This window comes from Rana temporaria, chromosome 1 (assembly GCF_905171775.1).
Source record: "Rana temporaria chromosome 1, aRanTem1.1, whole genome shotgun sequence".
Taxonomy (NCBI): domain Eukaryota; kingdom Metazoa; phylum Chordata; class Amphibia; order Anura; family Ranidae; genus Rana; species Rana temporaria.
The window spans coordinates 568532811-568555048 of record NC_053489.1 but is presented as its reverse complement, the minus strand read 5'-3'; the positions used below and the strand labels follow the sequence as shown (position 1 = coordinate 568555048).

Below are 22238 nucleotides of genomic sequence, written 5' to 3'. Positions count from 1 at the left end.
AGACACTGACTGAACGGGCAAAGTTGTTGCTGCAGAAGCTGGAGGAGCAGGATGCTTCCGAGACCTGCAAGGACCTGGCTGAACAATTGGTTCAGGGTCTAACATTTGTCTGTGAGTCGGCCCTGGATACGCTTCCCTTGCTTTCCAGAGCCTCCGCCTATGCGGTGGTACTACGCCGCCTTGTGTGGCTGAAATGCTGGTCTGCGGACCGATCCTCCAAGAAGCGCCTTGGTGGATTTGCCCTTTAAGGGTGAGCGGCTTTTTGGGGCATCCCTGGATAACATCATTAAGGATGCCACAGGTGGTAAGAGCACACTGCTCCCACAGTCTGGGGAGGGCAAGGAGCCTCGTCGTAGGCAAGGGCCCTCTTTTACTACGCCAAAGCGTTTTTTTTTGTGCGCCCTGTGCTGCAGGAAAAAGTTTGCAAGGTGCTAAGGCGCCCCGCTGCAGGGCAGAAGCGCCCCTGGTTACGCAAGCCTGCGGACGAACCTGCTTCCGCATGAAGGTCTTTCCCCGCCCGGGTCTCGGGTGGGGGGCCGGCTTCGCAAATTCGCGGCTCGGTGGTGGTGTCTCCTCTCCAACCGTTGGGTTTGCGAAGTAGTTTCCTCGGGGTACAAGATAGTTTCTCTCTTGTCCACCAAACAGATTTTTTCCTTCCAACCTCCCAGTTTCCTCCGGTTCGCCGGCAGGCTCTGTCAGGGGCTGTCCAGGATTTTCTGGTCAGGGGAGTGTGATTGTGCCAGTTCCCTCAATGGAACGGTTTCAGGGGTTTTACTCCAATCTTTTTGTAGCCCCCAAAAATTAGGGGTCCGTACAATCCTGGACCTCAAGGCCCTCAATTGCTTTGTCAAAGTGCAAAAATTCAGGATGGAGTCGATTCGCTCGGTAATAGCAGCGCTCCATCAGGGGGACTTCATGGCATCCTTGGATATCATGGACGCATACCTGCATGTTCCCGTATGCACAAGGCACCAGAGGTTCTGCGCTTTGCGATCGGGGAGGATCACTTTCAATTTGTGGCCCTCCCGTTCGGCCTGGCCTAGGCACCACAGGTTTTCACCACGGTGCTCGCCCCGATACTGGCCCTGCTGAGACAGCGAGGGATCGCTGTTGTGGGATATCTGGACAACCTTCTTCTGAGAGCTCCTCAGGCTCAGAATTAGAAGAGGACGTGTCTATCACGTGTCAGACTCTCCAAGAGTTCGGCTGGCTTCTGAATATCCAGAAGTCAGTGTTGGTTTCCGTCTCTGCGTCTGGAATACCTGGGGCTAGTCCTGGATTCCGCAGAGGCGAGAGTTTTTTTCCCCAACGGAGAAACTTCAGACTCTGCAATCTGCGGTGCAGCAGTTGTTGACCCAGAAGAATGAGGATTCTGGGTCCTGATGGTGGCCTCTTTCGAGGCAGTTCCTTATGCCCAATTCCACACCAGGGAACTACAGAAGGAGATTCTGTCACGTTGGGACAGGCTCCCGTCTTCTCTGGATTCCCAGATTCAGTTGAGTCAACTGGTCAAGTCTTCCCTGGTGTGGTGACTAATGTCTCCGGTGCTTCGGGCCGGGAAGTCATTTCTGCCATGTCACTGGACAGTGGTCGCTCGGATGCCAGCCTCTCCGGCTGGGGGGGGGGGCGTTTTAGGGCACCCAGTCAGCCCAGGGGCGCTGGACTCAGGAGGAGTCTCGCCTGCCGATCAATGTTCTGGAGCTCCGAGCACTCAAGCTGTGCCTTGCCGGGTGGTCCCTGGAGCTGCAGGGCCGACCGGTCAGGATCCAGTCCGACAACGCCACGGCCGTGGCACAAGTCGATCATCAGGGAGGCACAGGAAGCTCGGCTGCAGTGCTGGAAGTAGCGCAGACCCTTCGGTGGGTTGAAAGATCCGTTCCGGCTCTATCGGCCGTGTACATTCCGGGTGTTCAGAATTGGCAAGCCGACTATTTAAGTCGCCAATCAGTGGACCCAGGAGAATGGTCACTTCACCCGGAAGTGTTTCGGGGTCTATGCAAAAAGTGGGGCACTCCAGACGTGGACCTTCTAGCGTCCCGTCTCAACTGGAAGGTGCCACGGTTCGTGGCCAGGTCGAAGGACCCGTGGGCGGACGCATCAGACGCGTTGGTGGCTCCTTGGGGTCACTATTGACTGATTTACGCCTTCCCTCCTCTGAAGCTTCTTCCTCGCCTGCTGCGCAGAGTGGAAGCTGAAGGCATTCCAACAATCCTGATCGCCCCAGACTGGCCGCGCCACTCCTGGTACGCGGACCTGGTGTGTCTGGTCGCAGACAGCCCCTGGCGTCTACCTCTGAGAACAGATATTCTGTCGCAGGGTCCGATCTTCCACCCTGCTTTACAGTCGCTGGCTTTAACGGCGTGGCTGTTGAGAGCCAGGTACTGATGGACCGAGGCCTGTTGGGCTCGGTGGTCTCTACCATGCTGCGTGCACGGAAGTCTACCTCACGTAGGATTTACCATCGTACGTGGAAGGCCTACATCTCTATGTGTGAGGAGATGAAGTGGCACCCTCGTTCATACGTGGTGTCTAGGATTCTGCTGTTTTTTACAGCGGGGAGTGGATCAGGCTCTCGCCTTGAGTACGGTTAAGAGTCAGATTTAGGCTCTGGCCGTTTACTTTCAGCGACCCTTGGCGGCGCACTCCTTGGTGCGTACGTTTGTACAGGGGGTCTGACATGTGGCTCCTCCGGTGCGCCATCCACTACCCCCATGGGACTTGAATTTAGTCCTTCTGGTGCTTAAGGATGCTCCCTTTGGGAACATCCGAAAGACCCCTTTGTTGACTCTATCACAAAAGGTGTTTTTTCTGGTAGCGATTACCTCGATCAGACGAGTATCTGAACTGGCAGCCTTGTCTTGCAAGGCCCCCTATTTGGTCATCCATAAGGATAAGGTGGTGCTGTGGCCGCAGCCGTCTTTTCTCCCGAAAGTGTTTTCGGCTTTCCACATTAATGAGGACATTGTTCTTCCATCCTTATGTCCTCAGCTGAAAAAACAGAAGGAGGTCACTTTACTTTCCCTGGATGTGGTTCGGGCCCTACGAGTGTACTTCTCTCCTACGGCTCCGTTCCGGAAGTCGGACTCGCTGTTCGTGTCAGTGGCTGGTCCCAGAATAGGTCTGGCAGTCTCATCGGCCACCATTTCTAGGTGTATACCACAGGTTGTGCTTCAGGCCTATGCCCTAAAGGGGCGGGCGCCTCCCTTTCGGGTTACGGCGCATTCGACCAGGGCGATCGGTGCCTCTTGGGCTTTCCGGTATCAAGCCTCTGTGTTACAGGTGTGTAAGGCAGCGACCTGGTCGTCGGTCCACACTTTTTCAAAGTTTTACAAGGTGGATGTGAGTGCATTTTATGATGCCTCCTTCGGCCGCAAGGTGTTACAGGCGGCAGTTTAAAGTTGGAGTTCCTCCGTTGAGTAACTCCGGTTTTGTTTGGGGTGTAGCTTGGTTTGCTGTGTTTGTTTTTCCTACCCCTCAAATTTTTTGACACTGCTTGGGGACATCCCTAAGGTCAAAGGCTGCTGTGTCCGTCCATGAACGGAAGAGAAAATAGGATTTTTGTACTCACCGTAAAATCCATTTTTCTGAGTTTATGGACGGACACGGCACCCACCCCTCCTTTTTGTTTGTACTGCTTGTTACGAACTGAAGCTGCTAGAGCAGGGGGTGGATTATACCCGGGGAACCACGCCCCCTGGGAGGAGCTGCACTGAGGAAAGTGTTGTTAACACTTAAAGTGCTTTGTTTCTGCCTAACTCTCCTGGAAGGAAGTGGATATAACCCTAAGGTCAAAGGCTGCTGTGTCCGTCCATGAACTCAGAGAAATGGATTTTACGGTGAGTACAAAAATTCTATTTTTTCGGCATGAAAAAAAACGACGTTTTTAAACGTGTCATTTAAAATGATCGTGTGGGCTGCACATCGTTTTTTCATCTTCTAATTTTTTTCTTTTGTCGTTTTTCAGAACATGCTGCATTTTTTAACGTTGTTTTAAACTATGTCGTTTTACGGGTTGTAAAAAATGATCGTGTGTGGGCTAAAACAACGTTTTAAACCCGTGCATGCTCAGAAGCAAGTTATGAGACGGGAGCGCTCGTTCTGGTAAAACTACCGTTCATAATGGAGTAAGCACATTCATCACGCTGTAACAGACAGAAAAGCGCAAATCGTCTTTTACTAACAAGGAATCAGCTAAAGCAGCCCAAAGGCGAATAGAACTTCCCCTTTAGAGTGCCATCGTACGTGTTGTACGTCACCACGCTTTGTTCATCATTTTTTTTAAACGATGGTGTGTGGGCAACGTCGTTTTTAATGATGAAGTTGGAAAAACTTTTGTTTTTTGGACATGCTGAAAAACCACGTTTTTTTTCATGCCGAAAAATGATCGTGTGTACGCGGCATTAGACTTTATTAAAGCGGTTGTACTTTTTTTTTTTTACCTGCAAGGCAATATCACAATGTGCTAGTATGCATCGCATACTAGCACATTATGTTAAACTTACCTTTAAAACAAAGCTCTTCCAGCGCCAAGATGTCAGAGCTGAAGGGGCATCCATCTTCACCCGTTTGCTTATAGGTTTGCGGACTCCAGCTCTGTGATAGGAGCCGTGATGACATCACTCCTGTACATGTGCACGGGAGACACCGTTCACGACACAGGGCTCTAAAGAAACAGCACGGGTTTGCTGTTCTTTCAGAGAACATGTGCCAGTGATGCTAAATAGGTCTAATCTTTTTTATTTTTTTATTATTCAGTTAACTCTCATCTGCATTGCTGCTACAGTTGTCTTTGATGGCACTGTCATTGTCAGTCTTGGTTAACACATTTATTCCTTTATTGTGGCATTGTGAGGATAGCCTGGAAGGGGGCAATTGGAGCATTTTTCAGACTCCATTATGGTAAAAATTAGTTGTGGCACACTTTCTGGGTTCAGAGCCACTGGATCTGATTCATCACTTGCCCTTTCTCTGAAGAACAGTTTTGGTGTGCGGCCAATAGGTTTGAGCATCAGTAGCGGCCTCATTTGGATTGGTTGCTGGGCACAATCCTTTTTCTGTTTTGCCACGGAATTGGTTAACACTGGGGGAATGAGCGCTGGTGTTACCTGCTGTACAAGGATGTGCTCCATGTAGGAAACATGTCCTGCTGCTCCTTCAGCTTACAAGGGGTCGCATGGAATTTTGATTTATTCCTGCTGACAATGACTTTGGTCACCCACAACCATCCGACACTCGCATGCTACCATCTGTATTTTTTGAGTACTACTGTACATTACTTTATCATCATGCGATCACAGTATATGTGATTGCAGACAGAGGGGACAGTCCCACTGTACCAGACACCCCCAGTCCTCTTTCTACTAAAAACTCTGGTGCTGCTTGCAGCACAGCTATTGGCGGTGCAGAGTCCATCTGCAGCCTGCAGTTATGTTGCCCTCTGTCCTTGCATCAATCCATTTTTTCCTCCGAGTCCTCTTTAGTTCTGTTGGGTGTGGTTGGTGTTTTGCTTGTATCTTTTCAGCTACTGTGCTCTTGCTAAACAAAAATGTAGCATCTGCATACTACTTAAAATTGTAGGAAAACAATTCAGGGCATATAGAGTACTACAAATATGCATACGACACACATGCATAAGCTTCTAACCTTCCTAGCAAATGATGATTGGCAATGGTCTGTATGCTATAAGGATACACTAAAAAGTCAATTAGCTTGCATTATAGTTGGGTTGCGATCCCCAAGGCCGATTAAGTGATTGCAGTGAACGTGGGTTCTCAAAGTGTAGATTTAGTGTCATCCCCAAGTCTCACATTTAGCTTGTGCTGCTGGCCACTTATTTAGAAAGTTTGAGTAGCCATTCCCACATTGACACATTCCTTTCTACGTCGGTTCATGTGAGAAGTTTTTTTTTACACCAAACTCTAGATGGAAGTATAGTATCATACATGCCATGAGTCATTTATGTCAAAAGGTCAAGCTGTTTATTTTTATTAACATAGCTTGAGTCAAATGCTTGTTAGAAGCTCCTTTTTAAAATAATGGCAGTAGCTAAAAATGTGTATGTTGCACAAATATACAACAATAGTTTCCATTTCCTCATTATATTTCAAGACAGCAAACGCTTTTTGATAGAACTGTGCCATGTTTTTAAATGTTCCTGCCTGAGAATGAGGTTTACGCCTTGTAACGGTCACCACCATTTACGACCTTCCATCAACCCACGACAGCTTATCTGACACTCCAATCGACAGGACCCGATCCATCCCATTTCCCAGAATAACCGAGACACACAGCTCTGGGTTCTGGTTTCAAATGTATGAACATTTTTAATGGTTGGCTCTCAAGTTTATATACAGTTTACAAGGCATGTTTCAGTAATCACAGGAACAATCAAACTCTCCACCCACACATCACACACTGGGGGGGCTTCAATACACCTTCAGATGGGCTAATTACTAAACATTCCAGACATTTTGGCACCGGTCTATAATTAACATGACCTTATCACTACACCTGAGAAGTCGCATTCCTTTATTAATAGAATTCAAACAAAACACCATCACACAATGATTTCCCCTCAATCCACATCTTTAGACAGACGGTCTGTCTCCGACAGAATGGTATTCACACCTGATCATCAATAGGCTTTAAACAATGTTATCACACAATGAAAGGCCTTTCAGGAGCCAGCCTCATTTAACAACTCAATAGCCTGGGCTAAGCATTGAAAGAGTCATTCTATTGACCGATCGGGTCAGAATAAACCAACACTTAGCTCATATTACAGGATCTTGAGATATTGCAATCAGTAATGTCCCCTGTCCTGTAATTTCTAATTAATATTTCTCAGTCACCCTATGCCCAAAAGGGACACAGGGTGACCCTAGACACAAGAGTTATTAGTGACGCTGGCACAGGAGTACCCCTCATCCTTCCAAAGTCTGTTTGTCACGGGTCATTCCGTTACACGCCTGAAAACAGATTTTTTTTTTTAAAGTCTGATGTAACACAGCTGGATCCACTAATGGTATTGAAGGTTAAATAATGATCCAGGCAAGGCTGGTGAAAAAACTGGATTTGTCCAACTTCTTTATATGGAATTTAGTGAAGTTGGTTCTTTACCTTCTCGCCAAATGTCTACCTTGAATTATTTGATTGAGGCAGTGTATACTAGATACATCTAGTTCCACCAGTCCCCACATACCCCATTAGGCTCAAAAAGGGCAACATTTATAAAACCTTTCCCTATTCTTGATTAAGTCGATTGGACTTTATGTAATGATGGGCCTAATTCCAAAGGTTATTACCCCTCCCTAGTACCCCATAACAGGAATTTCAAAAGAAATGGACTGTTCCCTCTGTGGACCCAGCCATTCTTGTGCTAAATATAAAATAAATACAATTTCAGAATTCCTCTAGTTTCTGTGCATATGTGCAGAATTTTATGGCTTAAAGGGTGCACAACTGACGTCACAGAGCCAGTCCAGGCTTGGGAAAGATCACGGCCATATGGTCGGAATCCACCCACATGCCTGGATTGGCACCCCCTCCACAGCTCAGCGCTCTAGTGAGTGTTGGGGGGGGGGAGCAGACAGCGATGACTGTCACCAGCTTTCTGCTCAGGGAGCACTGAGAACCGAGCAACCAGTGGTATTTGATCACTCCATTATCAGCCTTAGAGGTGGTACCAATGCTGTATCCACCTAGGTAAGTATAATTCTTGAAAAAAAAAATCCTATACTATTCTAAGCCTATAGAATTTTTGTAGCTGCTGACTTTTAATTTTCTGAAATATGACTGGAGCTCCTCTTTACATTGTATGAAAGAGCTACAGTTAGTTTTGACTAATCCTTTTTGGAGCATTTACTGGGCAAAAGAATCCTCATTGGACTCCTCCACGCATCCTTGTTTTACCAAGTGTCTAGGGTTATTTCTGACTTTCTTATTCAGGTTTTTTGTCTTTAGTATATGGCTGACCCCATGTTCATGAACATGCTCTCATTGGCACCCCACATTGTCCTTATCTGAGAAATCCTACCGGATTATGCTATTGAGCTCAGCTGATGCCATTTTTTTTCCACTTGGGGTTATGGGTAACCTCCTGTTCATTAAGTGGGGAGGTTATTTCCATTACCTTGATCTTGCTTTTCTCATATCACCTTGACCTATGACCCTCAAACTCCACCCTCCTTGATACACCAGTCATCCTGTACAAGGCTTGCAGATTATCGGATTGCTGGTCTATAGAGTTGAGAAGCCATCTTACTCCCTTTTAAACTGTAACCATGTAATCATCTTTGCGTGCTTGGCTGTATTAAAACAGTGCCATTATTTTCTTGCGTAGAGAACCTTGCGTATTATGTCTTGTGATTTTCTTGACATCACTGGAAATGAAAGCCCTGCAATCTTCCTTAAAGCGGGGGTTCACCCTTAGAGGGCACTTTTCCCCCTTAGATTCCTGCTCGTTTTTACTAGGGGAATCGGCTATTTATTTTAAAATATGTGCAGTACTTACCCGTTTACGAGATGCATCCTCTCCGTCGCTTCCGGGTATGGGCTTCGGGAATGGGCGTTCCTTCTTGATTGACAGGCTTCCGAGAGGCTTCCGACGGTCGCATCCATCGCGTCACGATTTTCCGAAAGAAGCCGAACGTCGGTGCGCAGTATAGAGCCGCACCGACGTTCGGCTTCTTTCGGCTACGAGTGACGCGATGGATGCGACCGTCGGAAGCCTCTCGGAAGGCTGTCAATCAAGAAGGAACGCCCGCTCCCGAAGACCCATACCCGAAAGCGACGGAAGAAGATGCAGCTCGAAAACGGGTAAGTACTGCTCATATTTTAATACAAATAGCCGATTCCCCTAGACCGAACGAGCAGGAAGCTAAGGGGAGAAATTTTTTTTTTTTACAAATGGGTGAACTCCCGCTTTAATGTGTAGCTCTGTGTTTTTGATGGTTGTTGGAGACTCCAGAAGCTGAGGCAAAAGGAACTAATCCCTTTTCTTTTCCTTGCTGTCTAAAGCCATCTAGATAAAGCCATTCCATAATATACTGATCATAATAGTGTACATACCATGTTGTGCACCCAAACATGACACAAACAACCCTGGTATGTCTTTATAAAAGAAACGTTACTTTTTTGAAACTGACAATGGTGCTTCTTTGTGCTACTTTATGAATTGTATTTATCTCTACGCTATACACTGCCTAATCGGTGCACAAGGGCAGCCAGCTGGCAAGGGAAACCTCATTCTTGACTACTTTGCAAGGAAAGACTTGTATGGTAGTCAAGTTGGGGAAAAATTATACTTCCAGTAAAATTTTTAAGTTAACTTTTAATTTATGATATTTTTGCATCAAGTATTTTCATGTTTGTGTTTCATTATGGTGACAGGTTTATCCAAAGCAGAAACACAAGCATTGACTAACTATGGAAGTGGAGAAGATGAGAATGAGGAGGAAGAAGAGAATTATGAGTTTGAAGCTCGCCCAGTGGATGTACAGACATCACTGGAAGCCAATGCTGAAACCACTGATGAAAATGAAAAGGAACAGGTTGGCATATTGTATATTCTACTAATGTTGTTACTGAACAGTGCGTTGTGTACAGTATTAAAATGACTGCTTTTATCATTTTTATGCTCTGTAGATTTTGAAAAATCCTATCAATGAAATTGAAACAGAGGGTGAATACACAGCAGAACTATGCATACAAGAAGCAGGTAATGTCCATGTTTTCACCTGCTGATTGTGCTACTTATAGGCTTGAGCAGAGACTGAAAGGGGGAGGCTCATTATCTCTGCTGATATTTATTTTTAACGTTTCAGAAAATTAACCTATGCAAAAGTAGTTGGGCACTACTGTAGTGGTTGGGCTTTGTCTTAACAAAAATAAACATCTTTGCTTCCCAGAAGCGTGAACTTGATGTTGGTGTTCTAGTGTGCACATGCTCGTAATACATTGGCGAGAATTGCCAAGCTTTCCCAGAGCTTGGGGGACAAAAAGTGTAGTGACAGTCGGTCTAGTACACAGTAGCATGCAGTAGCATAGATGTTTCTCAAAATGTTCTGCCTGTGTGTACATTCTATGTATTTAGTGTGTTAAGGAAAGCCATCATGTTGGCCTTTTGTACAGTGGTGGAGGACTCTTGCCAGAGAGTGCCCACGAGGGTAAAAAGGCAGAGTTTCCGGGTGGTGAAGTGCTAGCTTTCAGCCAATCCATAGTGAGGAAGGTAACAAGAATGCATAGCTTCATTTTCTCCACAATGAGGAGGGATATCAGAATTTCCCAGTCTATCCACAATGGCATGAGCAATGCTCAGCTTCAGCATATTCACAAAGATGAAGGTAAAATATTCAGCTTATCCACAATGCTCACGATCAGCCTGTCAACAATGAGGACAGTATGATCAATGCTTAGCTTCTGCCGTTCCACATTGAGGAGTGTTACAGGAATGTTCAGCTCCAATCTATCCACAATTAGGAGCATACGAGAGAGTCCCAGCTTCAGCCAACTCTATATAACCCCTCCCATTACCAGGAAGCCTCGTTATTTTGCTATTGTCCTGGATGGTTCGCATCTTCTCTTTACTGAGAGAAGCTTACCTTTTTCTTGTGTAGCGCCCCCTTACTTTCAGTATGGGCACTACGCTAAAGTTAGTGGGGAATGGGAGAGTTACCTTGCTCCCATTCGTAATTTGTTTAAATTTTGGGACTTATGTCATACCAGAAATGTCCACTGGGTCAGTCTGTGGTCCATGGAGGCTACGCTATCCCTGGCCAGCAGTTGGCGCCAGAGGGGTTCTGGCGGAGTAGGTTTCTCCAGCAGCCAATCAGAGTAGCTTTTTCCCTCGCGAGGCGTGCTGGAGAGTAGTATAACTGGGACAGGTGTCATGTGTTATAAAACTTTCGCGGGGTCTACGTTCCAGGTGCGGCATCCACCTTCGGGGTGCGCGCATCCATGGACCCCGCCGGCGTGGCCCACCTGGCCATAGTTGCAGAATGCTCGGAACCTCATCCGGAGGTACAGGGGGACCCCAGTCGATTTAGGCTGGGTTCCCGATTTTATTGAAAGGATCCCAGGCTAGGTGCCGTTCGATTGGGGAAGTCGGTTTGAGGGGGACCCGGAGGCAGGTCGTCCAACAGAGCCTGAACCAACCAATTGGGGATCCGGTGACCAGAGTACCATCAGGTATGTTTACTGTCATCTGGTGACCAGTGCGGAAAATCTACTGGGAGGATTCGCTCTGTCTCTCTATCTAAGTTACTGTAATAGGCCTGTGGCAGAGGCCCGAGCCGTGTCTGTGAGACAGGCCTGTTCCTCCCAGAAATCCTAAGTGACGTCTCGGCTGCCAGGCCTGTAAGAAAAGGGTCTGTCCGGGGGCACTTTACCCACTCAGTTGGAGTGGCGACGAGTTACAGATTGCTACTACGCTCTATCTAATATCCAGGCCTGATACTGCAAGGTTCTTCTCTCTCTCTATTCATCAACCTTGTCCTTCCCAATTGATGTTGGCCTGGAAAATAAAGTATTGGAGAAAAACCTTTATTCGCTGTCTGGACCTTCGTGCAGTGTTTGTCTCTGTAATCACACCCCTGGGCAACACCAGGGTAACTTAATAGGCCGATCCCAAATCAACCAGCGGCTCCTTCGGGGGTAACGCTACACTTGCATTCTGCAATTTTTTTCCCCACAATTGTTCTATTAGGATTCCTATCTGCCCCAGCAGCTCCCTTTTTTCATCTTTCCAGATTGGATGACCCGATGACTCAGCCTTGTGGGTGTGTATCCAGGCCCCGTCTGGATGAAAATGGAAGGCTGGCCTGTAACATTACTTTACATTGGATCCTGCATTGACTTTCACCTTGGCATGTAGTGCATCACATTGAGTTGGCAACAGGGTGCTATACAGGTCCAGGCCTGTGGTTCAACAATGGTGGAGCCCCATCTCTGAAGAGCCCTGCAAGAGCATGCCCACCAAGGAGGGTGGAGCCAGGAATAGCTCTTGCCCCTACCATCTTGATCCGGTTGCTAAAGAAATCTGCCTCTGTAAGTTTTGGACTTGGTACCCTTCTCTACAGGATGCTGGTACTTGATGATCCCCTAGTGCAGCATGTCCAAAGTCTGGCCCGTGACCCGGTTTCGGATGGCCCGCCTAGTAATTTTGGCATGTATATCTTTTGTGGCCCCCAACGAATCCCTGAGCGCCGGGGGCCACAAAAGATATACTTGCTGCCTTTGAGGAGACAGGATGAGTGCCGTACAGGATACAAGAGTATTTCCTGTTTACATGGCATCCTGTGTAAAAGGAAGTCCCGTCTCCTGCCCTGCCATTGGACAACTGTTCTGTCCATCACAGGAGGCGGGACTTCGACGACCTAAACTATTATAGGACGTCGTCGTCCAACCGCCCGCCCCCCCCCCCCCTCCCTTTTTTTATTTATTTTTTATTTTTGAGAGGATCTGATCGGTATATGCTCCTACCAATTAATAGGCTCTGTTAAGGAGTCTTCTTTAAGTACACCCATCTTCCTTCTTTTTTTTTTTTCCTTTCTCTTTTTTTTTTTCTTTTATTTCGTAGTAGATTTGACAGATATATTTGGTTACACTCATTAATAGGCTTTGTTAAGAAGCCTTCTTAACCTATTTAGGTACTATTTTATTACTTTTGTCCTTGCACTAAAAATGTAATCCACTTCCTCCCTCCTCCCCCCCCCCCCCTTTATTTTTCTCTCCTTCCTACCCTCTCCTTCGATTTATTCAGTATCCGCTTTCTCATTTTTTTTTCCCCTCCCTCTATTTTAGTGGAAATAGACTATGGGAGTATATGCTGGGGTATATTTTATATAAGAAGAGTACATTTTCTAGGAGGATATCTACCAAGATCAATAATATATTTTAATATTGGTGATATATTTAGACAGTTTTTGTGTTTTAAGTATATGTATATTTATATTGAAAGGTATGAATTTTAACATTAAAAAAGACTAATAAAAAAATGTATAAACTGAAATGACTTCTTCTATTGAAAGTACAAAATATAATGGATGGGACTTAAGACACCAGAGTAACTTTACAACCATAAAAATGCAAAAAGGCTTTTACTATTGTGGCTGCTAATAATTTATTTAGTGTACCAGAGCACATTTTATATTTTGTATTTTAAAATATAAGATTTTTTTTTGTGTTTTACTTTAGAAGATGTACATAAGGTAGAGGAGGGACAGAATCAACCTAATATCTCAGCTGCCACTGTATCCGATTCCCTGAATTTAAGCAAAGATGGTGATTTGTCAGCATCAGTGGACATAGATACCAAGTCAAGTCTGGCATCAGCTGAGAGCTCTGGACCTGGCAGTCCTGCCACTGACTCCCCTGTGTTAGTTAATGATTATGTAAGTTCATTTTTTTTTAACCAATTTAAATGTGTTACTGAAATCACTACATGTTCTTATTTTGCTGCTCAGTTTATAAAGTTTCTACATGTTCTTATTTTGCTGCTCAGTTTATAAAGTTTGTGTGTGCATGTGTATATAAAGCACATAGAGTTTTACTGAGAACTCGGTTACATCTTGAATTGTTGAGAGGGACTATTGGTTGCCTTCAAGGTTCAAGTACATGGTGCAATGCACAGTTTATAATTGTGTACATCATATACAGAGTTTATTTTAAAACACACAGTTAAGCCATTTAAGAAAATACAGAGGCATAAATCATTACATTTTCTGAGCAGCTTTGATCCAATCATGTGTCAGTGTGATTGTGTATAGACACACAGCCAATTATTGGACATATTTCTGCGCTACCTCTAAACCGTATTGTGATGTGGTAGATGAATATACCAGTTAGAAAATATATGAATCAAAATTGCGCCAAAAATGTAAAGTATGTAACAATAGCTGCTAAACACCACAATCCGACAAAACTGTAAATGCAAAAAATATAATAAGTGTAGCGCTGTGAATAAAAAGATGGGATCAACCATCTAATAAAGTGACATAAATGTAAAGGTGTGATAACCTTAAAGCATCACTAAAGGAATTTTTTTTTTAGCTAAATAGCTTCCTTTACCTTACTGCAGTACTTCCTTTATGTCTGGCTCCTTATGAAAAATCTCATGGCAGCTTTTCACTGTGGTCCAAGCTGTGTGTCCAAAACTCCTCAGATTCATTTTAAAAACAAAACACTGCCCTGGATTTGTTTGTTTTTGTTCTGTGGGTCTCTCTACTTCACATAAACATGAAACCAGTTTAAAAACGAAAGTGAAACTACAGGCACATTATATGATTGAATTGAATCAATTTTTAATCATTTTTAAAAGGAATCAGTTAACTTTTATGTCTCTATACCCTGTAAACGGTCATTTCAGCAAAAAAAATTTTTCCTTTAGTGATCCTTTAATATGTGCATTAAATCATCTGATAGATATCCAAGTGGAGGGGGTCTTGTCCACACTGTACCCTGTACTTCCAAACATTCTCTATACACTTGGTGTGCTATAGAAAATATCACCCATGAGTGCCTTCACCAGTGGGCAGGGGGAGAAATTAATACTCTTACCCTCCAAAGTGGACCCAGCTCACCGTACGCCGGTGGATCACTTACGCTTAAGCCATACCAAGGACAATACGAACTGGATCTATAGGACACCTACTTTTCTCCGCTGGAAGACGAGCTTCTGTATCAGACCGACTATTGCAGCATCAAATCTGGTATATTGGCTTCAGAGATGTATCTGATTAAGCCGAGCTTGGAAGGTATGTGGGAAAAACAAAAAACCTCCACATAGTGTAAATCCAAAAAGCTGACAAGCTTTATTCAAATTTGTCAAACAAAAAATTCAATAAAACTGCAAAAATATAAAATGTATAAAAAATTCCATCCAAAATAGAAAACAGAGAGGGGGTATATACTGCGTGGTATAAACATCGAATACTGGCATGTGGACCCGATGCGTTTCGTCTACACAGACATCAACTGGGGTGCATGCCAGTCAGTTGTCTCCACGCTTAAATAGGGGGACTTCTAAATCGTTCGTGCCCCACCTTCTATCTCACTTCCGGGATAGTCACATGACCTGACCATGTGAGAACAGTCGCCTGTGCATGGTCATTATGGATAATGAAAACGTGTGCATCCCATAGGGGTCAATAACGTGCATCTGCACGTGATCACCCAATGGGAGCGCAATGCAGGACGGGAGCCAGCGTCAGAGACGCCACCAACACCAAATGCAGGAGAGGAGGGCGATACGCGGCCCCGCCCACAACGAAGGACAGCAACGTGCGTCCCACGCATGGAACATCCGCGCAAAGCAGGACGGGACTTGTAGTCAGCTGGGGAGGAGGGCGGCGCACGGCTTGACGCGGCCTCGCCCACAGCAAAGGACAGCAATGTGCGTCGCACGCACGAGACATCCTACTCCGCACAAAGCAGGATGGGCGCACCACTTGACGCGGCCCTACCCACAACAAAGGACAGCAACGTGCGTCACATGCACGAGACATCCCACTCTGCGCAAAGCAGGATGGGACCTGTAGTAAAAAGGAACGCTGGCCGGGCAATACATAATAGAACGCTAATGTATCCATCACGTAATATGTCACAGCCCAAAACATCCCCAGCGTGTTGGAAGGGGTAATAACCTACATATTAGACAAAAGTTGTCTGTCTAAGCGGCCATAATACTAAGTATACTTTGCTGCACATAGGCAGTGACAAAATTATAAATATATTAAAAGTGGACAACTTCGAGCCCCTCGGATCTTTGTTATGTGACTCCAGGTAGTGTCTAGGGACACTATGATTGGTTTTGCCCTTACCGATGCTGGTAATATTTTCACCTACCCTTGTGGAAAAAGTCCTGATTGTACGCCCACGTACTGTTTCCCACAAGGGCAGGTGATCGGATAAACAATATATCTAGTGGTGCAAGTGGTAAACCGTTTAGTTTTGTTTTCATCCCCAGTAGACGTGGAAGTGAAAGTGTCCACCTTTCCACGTCCACATATATTGGATCAGCAGACTTTACACTTTCTACACGGATAATAAGCTTTTAAGTGTCCGAAAAAAATTGGGGCCACTGGGGGATCAAGTACATTGGCCGCGATTTTTTTTTCCTCAAAAAAGGATGTTTATTGACAAATATGACAAAAAATACATGGGTACATACATCTTGTCTGTTACATAGCTTTTTTGTTATATACATCCATGTTATACCATTAAGGGTAATGAAATAATATGAAACATCAAAAATAAATCAACAAAAGAAAGAACTTCTGAAATGCTACGTTCTCCTCCCATCTAATCCTTGCATTATATATTAATACATTCTTTAAGAGTACTGACATGCTCTCACACTCCGTATCCCTCTCCAATGCATTATTGGGTCCACTCCCCTGTCCCTTTCCCCCTCCACCTTCCATAGTACACTAACGACCCAGTCTCGAGTTTATTATTACCCCTCAGCCTTTTACATGAGCAGCCTGTCCAGTACCAGCTCAAGAGGGGCCAGTCCCGGGGAATTTAACCATGGGGCCCACAGCAACTCAAATCTTCCCCCCCGTTTCCTGCGCTGGTAGATATATTTCTCAGCTCGGAGAGTGAGTCCCATCTGGGCTATCCACTCCCCCAGCCTTGGTGGCTCTACGTCCTTCCAGTGTCTAAGGATAAGTTTGCGGGCCTGGAACAGGGCTCTACCAACAGCTTTTTTTGGGTTATCTTCCAGTGGGAGGTCCTCTATTATACCCAGGACACATACTTTGGGGGTCTGCGGCACCTGGATCCCGAACACCTCGTTAAGAGTTTTGAGAACCCCCGCCCAATACATGTGCAGCTTGGGACATCGCCACAACAAATGAATAAGGTCACCATGGTCCCTTGCACATCTAGGACAGTTATCATCCTCTACCAGCCCCATCCTATACAGCCTGGCTGGGGTGAAATGAACTCGTAGGACGATGAACAGTTGGGACAGCCGTTGTGCTACATTGAGCGAGGCTCCCTGTATGGCTAGCAATGCCTCCTCCCACTGTTCCTCCTCAAAAACACCCACGTCTCTCTCCCACGAGGTCACCACCTTTTCAGGGAGACCCGGCAGAAGTGCTGCTAGTAACATTGCATATGAATCTGAAATAAAGCCCTTAAAGCTAGTTATCCCAACCATGAAGTGAAAGATCGGGGCAGGGGACAATATCCAGGGGTTACTTCCCGCCTGGGCCCTAATGGCATGCTTCAGCTGTAAGTACTGGAAGTGCATCGTCTGGGGAAGACCATACCTCTCCCGGAGCTCCGCAAATGAGAGCAGTGAGCCCCCAGAAAAAATATGCACCAAGTGTGTAATTCCATATCTCCTCCAGTGTTCGCTACATGTCAGAGACATCAATTCCTCATAATAGCGGTTGTTCCAAATTGGGCTGTGTCCTGTGAAACCCTCTATATTCTGTAGTTGTCGTGCCTTATTCCAAATTTTCTGCATTAGGGCGTATGTGGGGAAGAGTTTATTTGACTTAGCGCATTGTAACGACTCCAGACCAGACACCAGAGTGTCCACGCCGGTCGTGTGGGTAACTATATCTACCACCGGGTCCCCCTGTCCCTTACTCATAGCTCGAGCTATGTGTTGTAATTGAGCTGCCAAGTAGTACACCCATGGATTAGGGAGAGCTAGCCCTCCCGCCTCCTTAGGTTTTTGCAATTGTTCCAATTTAATTCTGGGGGGTTTATTAAGCCAGAGGAATGCCCGAAACAGGGAGTTAATGATTCTGAAAATCTTTAGGGGAACAACCATGGGGGTGTTATGTAGTATATACAATAGCTGGGGCATAAACACCATTTTTGTGAGGTTCACTCTGCCTACCAGGGACATCTTGAATTTCGACCATATTTTAACTTTATCTCTAATCCTGTCTACTAAGGGGACTAGGTTTAAAGTGATATACTCGAGCGGCTGGGGGGTAACCCATACACCCAAATATTTAAATCTAGTTGCCACTGGGATGTTCTGCAACGTGCTATCCTGCGGGTTCGACGAGTCTAGTAGCATAATTGCGGACTTAGTCCAATTGATCAATAGACCCGAGAAGGAGCCGAATGTCTGAACTACCGCCATCGCCTCCCGAAGAGAGCCCGCCGTATCTCCTAGCAATAGCATGGTGTCATCCGCGTAAAGCATTATTTTCTCGTGCGTCAGTCCGTACTTAAATCCCGTAATTTGGGGGTTGGAACGCACCAGAGCCGCCAGCGGTTCTATGGCAACCGCGAACAGCAAGGGTGACAGGGGGCACCCCTGTCGAGTCCCCCTATGTAGCGGGAAGGGAGAGGACACTCTGCCTTCTTCCCTAATTACCGCCAGGGGGGAGTCATACAGAAGCCTCACCCAAGACTGAAATACCGGCCCAAATCCAAATCTGGACAACGTCGCCCACAGGTACTGCCACTCAATGCTGTCGAAGGCTTTGTGGGCATCTAACGACAGCATTGCTCTATCCCCCACATTGTCCGCCGTGGACTGCATATTAACAAATAACCTCCTGAGGTTGATAGCCGTGGACCTCTCTGGTATAAAACCCGACTGATCCGTGTGTATAATCGCCGAGATCACTTTGTTTAGTCTTATCGCCAGTACCTTAGCTAATATTTTTATATCACTTTGGAGAAGCGAAATTGGTCTATAGGATCCAGGATCCAATGGATCCTTTCCAGGCTTGAGTAGCAGAACTATACTGGCCTGCCTCATGGAATCCGGGAGCCGTCCTCCCTCCCTAGCCGCGTTCAGGGTGTGAAGCAGTTTCGGGAGCACAACACCCCCATACTGCTTGTACACCTCAATCGGTATGCCATCATCTCCTGGGGCCTTGGCGTTGGGAAAAGAGTTAGTGGCCTCTATCATCTCCTCAATAGTAATGGGAGTCTCAAGGGACTCCGCCTGGGACTCCGTCAAACACGGTAGCACTATCCCCTGCAGATAATCCCGAGTCTCCTCTCCAGTATGTGTTTGCTTTGATTCGTACAGATCAGCATAAAATCTAACCAGTTCCCTCATCACTGAATCAGGAGTATTTACCATGCTACCTCCCTCTGTCCTAAGCGCACCTATGGACGGGGACGTCTGTTGTGATTGTACTATTTTAGCTAAGAGTTTGCCTGTCTGCTCCCCTTCCTCATAGAACGCCATCTTTGTGAAAAAGCGTTTCCTGTCAGCCTTAGACGCGTCCAACCTGGTCAGTGCGTCCTGAGCAGCTATCCATGCCTCCCGAGAGCCTTCCCCCGAATTAGCTATGAACTCTGCCTCCAAACGCTTCACCATCTGTGCTACTTGTTCCCTTTGCGCATTAGTGTTATGTTTAATCGCATTTACCTCAGAAATAAAAATACCTCTCAGAAAGGCTTTAAAAGCATCCCAAGCAGTGTCCGTTCCAGGATGCTCCACGTGTCTCTGCCAGTATGCCACCATCTCCCTCTCAATTTTTTCATGAGAGGGGAAAAGGTTGAGCCAGAAGGCATTAAGCTTCCACGGTGCTCTGGGAAGTGTTGCAAGAGGTCTAACCCTCAATGAAAGTCGGACAGGAGAATGATCCGAGACGCAACGGGGAAGGTACTGTACCTCCTCAATATACTGAATTGCCGGGGCCGAACACAGACATAAATCTATCCTGGACAGAGACATATGTGTCCTGGAGAAGCAGGAGAATTGTTTCTCTAGTGGGTTTTTCCGTCTCCAGGGGTCCACCCAACCCACCTCCTCCATGAATTTGGCCAGAGCTGGTCTTGTCCCCCCAGGGGGTCCCACCGGGGCAGGGTGTTTATCCAAAAGTGGATCCATGATCCCGTTAAAATCCCCTACTGCCACTAAGGGGATCCCAGGGTTGGACAGCTGAAAGGACAAGAGGTCCCGCAATACCTGGGGACTAAACGGAGGAGGGACGTATACTGCAGCCAGTATGAGCGTTAGTTGGTATACCCTGCAGAGCAAAAACACATACCTCCCCTCCTGGTCTACCTTAGAGTTTATGCACTGAAAATCCAGGGATCTATGTATCAGCACACTCACACCCCTTGAATAGGAGGTGTGGGTGGAGTGATAAGTCCAGCCTGCCCAAGCAAATCCCAGCCATGATATGGTACCAGGAGTCAGATGAGTCTCCTGCAACACACATATAGCCGGAAAGTGCTTCCTAAGGGAGGTAGACACCATGGTTCGCTTAAGCGGATCCCCCAGTCCCCTAACATTCCATGACACTACATCAATTCCCGACGACATTGTACAATTGGACTGGCATCACATAACATATTGTACCTCCTCCCTCCCGAACAGCCGCCCCCACCACCAAGCCTGTCCAGTGACATCACATTGCATTGCATTACAGTAGAGTAGTAGGCACTATACCTGGTGTTCAAAAATAGATAGGCAGAGCGACTACAAAAAAGGAATAACAATAAAAATGAAAAAAGAAAAAATAATGGCAATACCCGGGTTCTCAGTTTAAGAAACATCACCACACCCCATCTCAGAGTGGCAGGCCGAGTCCTTCCGCCTAGTTCGTTCCCAAAACAGTGAGTGAGGGAGTGGAGCAGCAGTCCTTCTGTGTGTGCGAGATAGGTAGCAGCATTCAAAGAATGGTAATGGAGAGAAGTCAGTAGCACCAACAAAAAAAAACAAAACAAACTTTAACTGTGCAACAATCAGTTGCTGGGCAAAACTCGTGCCCTGATCATACCACTGACGCAACGGGCAGTCCGTGGTTCCGACCTTGCGCCTCTGCGGGCGTTCCACCTGTGTTCCAGGTCGCATATAGAACCAGATAAGTCTAGGGACAATAATATTGAATAAACAGTTCGCTCAGTTCCTGAATAGCATAAAAAGAACCATGCATATATTGTTCTCCCGGACCAGAGATCATATAGAGAAAAAGGCTGAGTAACAAGCGCCAGCCTTTGGCAAGTAACCAGCCAAAAACAGAAAATATGAACCAGCTTACCAGCCAGCTCCGCCGTCCATCAAATCAGGGTGCCTCAGTCCGCATCCGCCGCCGGATCCCCGGCTTGGCGGATCAGGTGTTCATTCATATCCAGCCACGATGAGGCCTCGGCTGCCGACTCAAAGAACTGGGCTCTGCCGCCCGCGATGATTCGAAGCTTGGCCGGATACAGCATCGCATAGTTAGCACGCAGGCGTTGTAATCTTCTTTTCACTTCTCCAAATTTAGCCCTGCGCCTCTGCACATCCGCAGAGAAGTCGGGGTAGAAAGACACCCTCACTCCATTGAATTGAATGTTACGCCGTTCTCTGGCCATCCGCAGAATGATTTCCTTGTCCTTATAGTTAAGGAGTTTGGCCAGCATGGTACGTGGCGGGTTGCCAGGAGGGAGAGGCCTAGGAGGCACTCTATGCGCCCTCTCTACTGAGTAGAAGGACGTGAAGGCGTCTTTGCCAAAAACCTCCTGCAGCCAGGCCTCTACAAAGGCAGTGGGGTCCCGGCCCTCCGTCTTTTCAGGGAGGCCTACTATGCGGACGTTGCTCCTCCTCAAACGGTTCTCAATGTCCTCATTGCGGTTCTCATTAGCCGTCGCCATCCTGGCCGTGACCTGCAATTCCCTAATGAGGGGGGCCATCCTATCTTCCACCTCGCTGACCCGACTCTCCACCGCTGTGGTGCGCTCTCTGATTTTTTGAAAATCATGGCGGATCAGTCCAACCTCCTCCTTTAATCCCCCAAAGTGCTGTTGCAAAGTCTGCACCGAGGCTGTGCATTTATTCACAGCTTTCAGGATCTGTGCCAGCGTGGGCTGTTCTGTGCCCTCCTCCTCCTCTATCTCCCCTGTATTCACCTCCAGTGTATTCCTAGTTGGGGCCTGCTGCGAGGCCTGGGCCCCCTGTGACAGTGCTTGAAAAATGTCTGGCGTGGCATCCAGCTCCTCGTCCGAGGTGCGGTCTGCCATGTTGTTCATCTTCTGCGCATAATACACCATATCTTTTGGGGCCTCCTTTGCTAGGGCTTTAGGTGTCTTGGGGGGGATCTTACCAGCATCCCTCTTGTCTGCACGTGTCTTCCAGGCCGCCGCGGCGCCATTTTGCAGATCCGGGAGCTCATCTCCTTTCTGCTGTTTGCGGGTCATCATGCCGTATGTCGGGTCGATGGACAGATCGATACGTGCGGCGGGTGCTGTAGCTCAGCTGGGTGGTGTCCGGTGCCGAAAACGAGCAGTGTAACGGCCGGGAGAAGGATCACTGCAGTGTTCTA

The 22238-nt window shown here is 46.7% G+C and overlaps 1 protein-coding gene across 10 annotated transcripts in view; it reads left to right on the top strand.

Annotated features, from left to right (window-relative positions):
* PCM1 (pericentriolar material 1) overlaps positions 1 to 22238 on the top strand; it is a 229552-nt gene that overhangs the window by 200557 nt on the left and 6757 nt on the right. For all 10 annotated transcript variants that reach the window (XM_040334550.1, XM_040334544.1, XM_040334515.1 and 7 more), the window contains 3 exons: positions 9391 to 9551; positions 9646 to 9718; positions 13195 to 13391. In XM_040334550.1, the coding sequence (XP_040190484.1) occupies positions 9391 to 9551; positions 9646 to 9718; positions 13195 to 13391 (431 nt within the window). The remainder of the gene's footprint in view (positions 1 to 9390; positions 9552 to 9645; positions 9719 to 13194; positions 13392 to 22238) is intronic.